Source organism: Hesperophylax consimilis, chromosome 1, assembly GCF_061612785.1.
Source record: "Hesperophylax consimilis isolate HC1 chromosome 1, BYU_Hcon_1.0, whole genome shotgun sequence".
Lineage (NCBI taxonomy): Eukaryota > Metazoa > Arthropoda > Insecta > Trichoptera > Limnephilidae > Hesperophylax > Hesperophylax consimilis.
Genome location: NC_142836.1, coordinates 35146408 through 35148354, shown reverse-complemented (window position 1 = coordinate 35148354; position 1947 = coordinate 35146408). Strand labels below are relative to the sequence as shown.

The 1947-nt window shown below is 35.1% G+C and overlaps 1 protein-coding gene across 1 annotated transcript; it reads left to right on the top strand.

The window, feature by feature from the left end:
• Nucleotides 1-854: 854 nt before the first annotated feature.
• On the top strand, nt 855-1218 carry LOC149426757 (endocuticle structural glycoprotein SgAbd-8-like). Its single transcript, XM_089638417.1, has one exon. The coding sequence runs from the start codon at nt 882-884 to the stop codon at nt 1191-1193; it is 312 nt and encodes a 103-aa protein (XP_089494543.1). The 5' UTR covers nt 855-881; the 3' UTR covers nt 1194-1218.
• The last annotated feature ends 729 nt before the right edge of the window (nt 1219-1947 follow it).

The following is a 1947-nucleotide window of genomic DNA, read 5'->3' as shown; positions in this document are numbered from 1 at the left end:
AATACAGTGAGCTTTTACGAAAAACTGTTTTTTAATCTTTTTTCGAGATTTTTTTACGGGTTGTGAACAAGTTGGCGAAAAGGAAATAGTTTCCCAAAAAAAAAAATGTATTAACAGTGCAATATTCAAATTCATTAAAATCTTTAAAGTAGTTTTCACATGTATTATCACTAACATAAATTGAAATACCTAGTTAACACTTTTTTATGAATATTTGATTTCAACTGTTACAAACAGTATTACGTATTTATTTGTTGTTACAGTTTTTTTCTACAACACAGGTGCGGCTTATGAACATAAAATCGAACGTTTTGTGACTTTCGCACCTGAAGATACAATAATAAATATAATTAAAAAAACATAATACTTGTAGTTCTGTGAACAGTATAGACCGCGCTTCCGAAAAAGTATATTTCTAAATATATATCTAATTTAATAAACTTAAACCAAAATTGTCTCTGAAATCATAAGATTTGAAGTGGGAATTTAAATACCTACCTACTCTATTATGAACCATATATTTTGTTTTGAATTATTTTTAATTTCAATTGAGGATTTATACAATTCTTCAAAAGAAACAACATCTGATGGAAACGGAACTTACAAACAAATTTACATACAGACGAAAAGTAATTAAAAATAAAGATTTAAGAAAAGAAAGATTCTGATTAAAAGAAGATTTTTTTATTATTAATTGACCTTACCGTTTGAATTCTTCAAATTCGCAATGACTGAATTTTATACTTTATTCTAATAAAATGGTGAACTGGTAAAAATATGTTTCAACGTTAACCAAAACCAAATGTTAAGTTTGACCAGTTTTTAATAATTCTATCCTTATTTTCTAGATTTTCTTCTTCGCGTGTGTGGTGGTGGCCATCATGGCGGAGGAACCCATTCCAATCCTGAAGCAAAACGCGGAGATAAACCCCGACGGGAGCTACCAGTGGAACTACGAGACAGGCAACGGCATCTCTGCGGCCGAGAGCGGCGCTCTGAAGAACGACGCAATCGCCGCGCAGGGTCAGTTCCAGTACACCGCCCCCGATGGTCAGCTCATCCAGCTGAGCTACGTAGCTGACGAGAACGGTTTCAGACCCACTGGCGCGCATCTGCCCACTCCCCCGCCCGTGCCCCGTGACATCCAGCGCGCGCTCGACTACCTCGCGTCTCTGCCTCCCCAGAAGCAGTAAGCACCAACTATCCCTCAACCCAACAAACCACCTTCTTTTGCCACAAGTCACGACGCATCTCGCTGACATCCATATCAGAGATCTCTCTCAAAACTAGAAGAATGTTCATCAACTTTGTTGAGATTGTTTTTCGGTAAAATTGTGATAGGGTATTAAGTATTTCTTTTGTTCTGTGTGTAAATGTTCGCTCACTTCGAATTTTGCAATATATTTGAAGAACATCGCATTGTGATCAGAAATGTGTAAATTATGTAAATAAATATATAAAATTATTCTAATGGAATTTCACGTGTTTTACATTTATCCCAAATACGATTTTAGAAAAAAAAGCAATTTTTCCTGAATATTTGCCGTCATCCATTACGGCCACAACGAAGTGGAAACCATCAGATGCGAAATGCTTTTTATTGTGGGAAGTCGTGTGGCCTAAGAAGTTTAGAACCTTAGTTGTGGGATTAGAAGTGGCAGATTAAAACCCTGCAAATGCAATAAAATGTATTTCAACTTGTCCGACCCCATCAAAAGTAAATATTTGATTTGGAAAGACTGAGGGTGGATTGTTTCACAGAATAAGAACAATTCATAATTCACGTTCTGTTATTACATCATTATAGGCTTGACAGAACTGAAATAATAAGAAATCTTTCACAGAACTTTAAACTTAACTTTGAAAGTTGAAGAATTGTTCAAATTCTCCGAAACAATCCATCCTAACTGTTATTGTGTACCTTTATAGGTTATGAGATTATTTAAT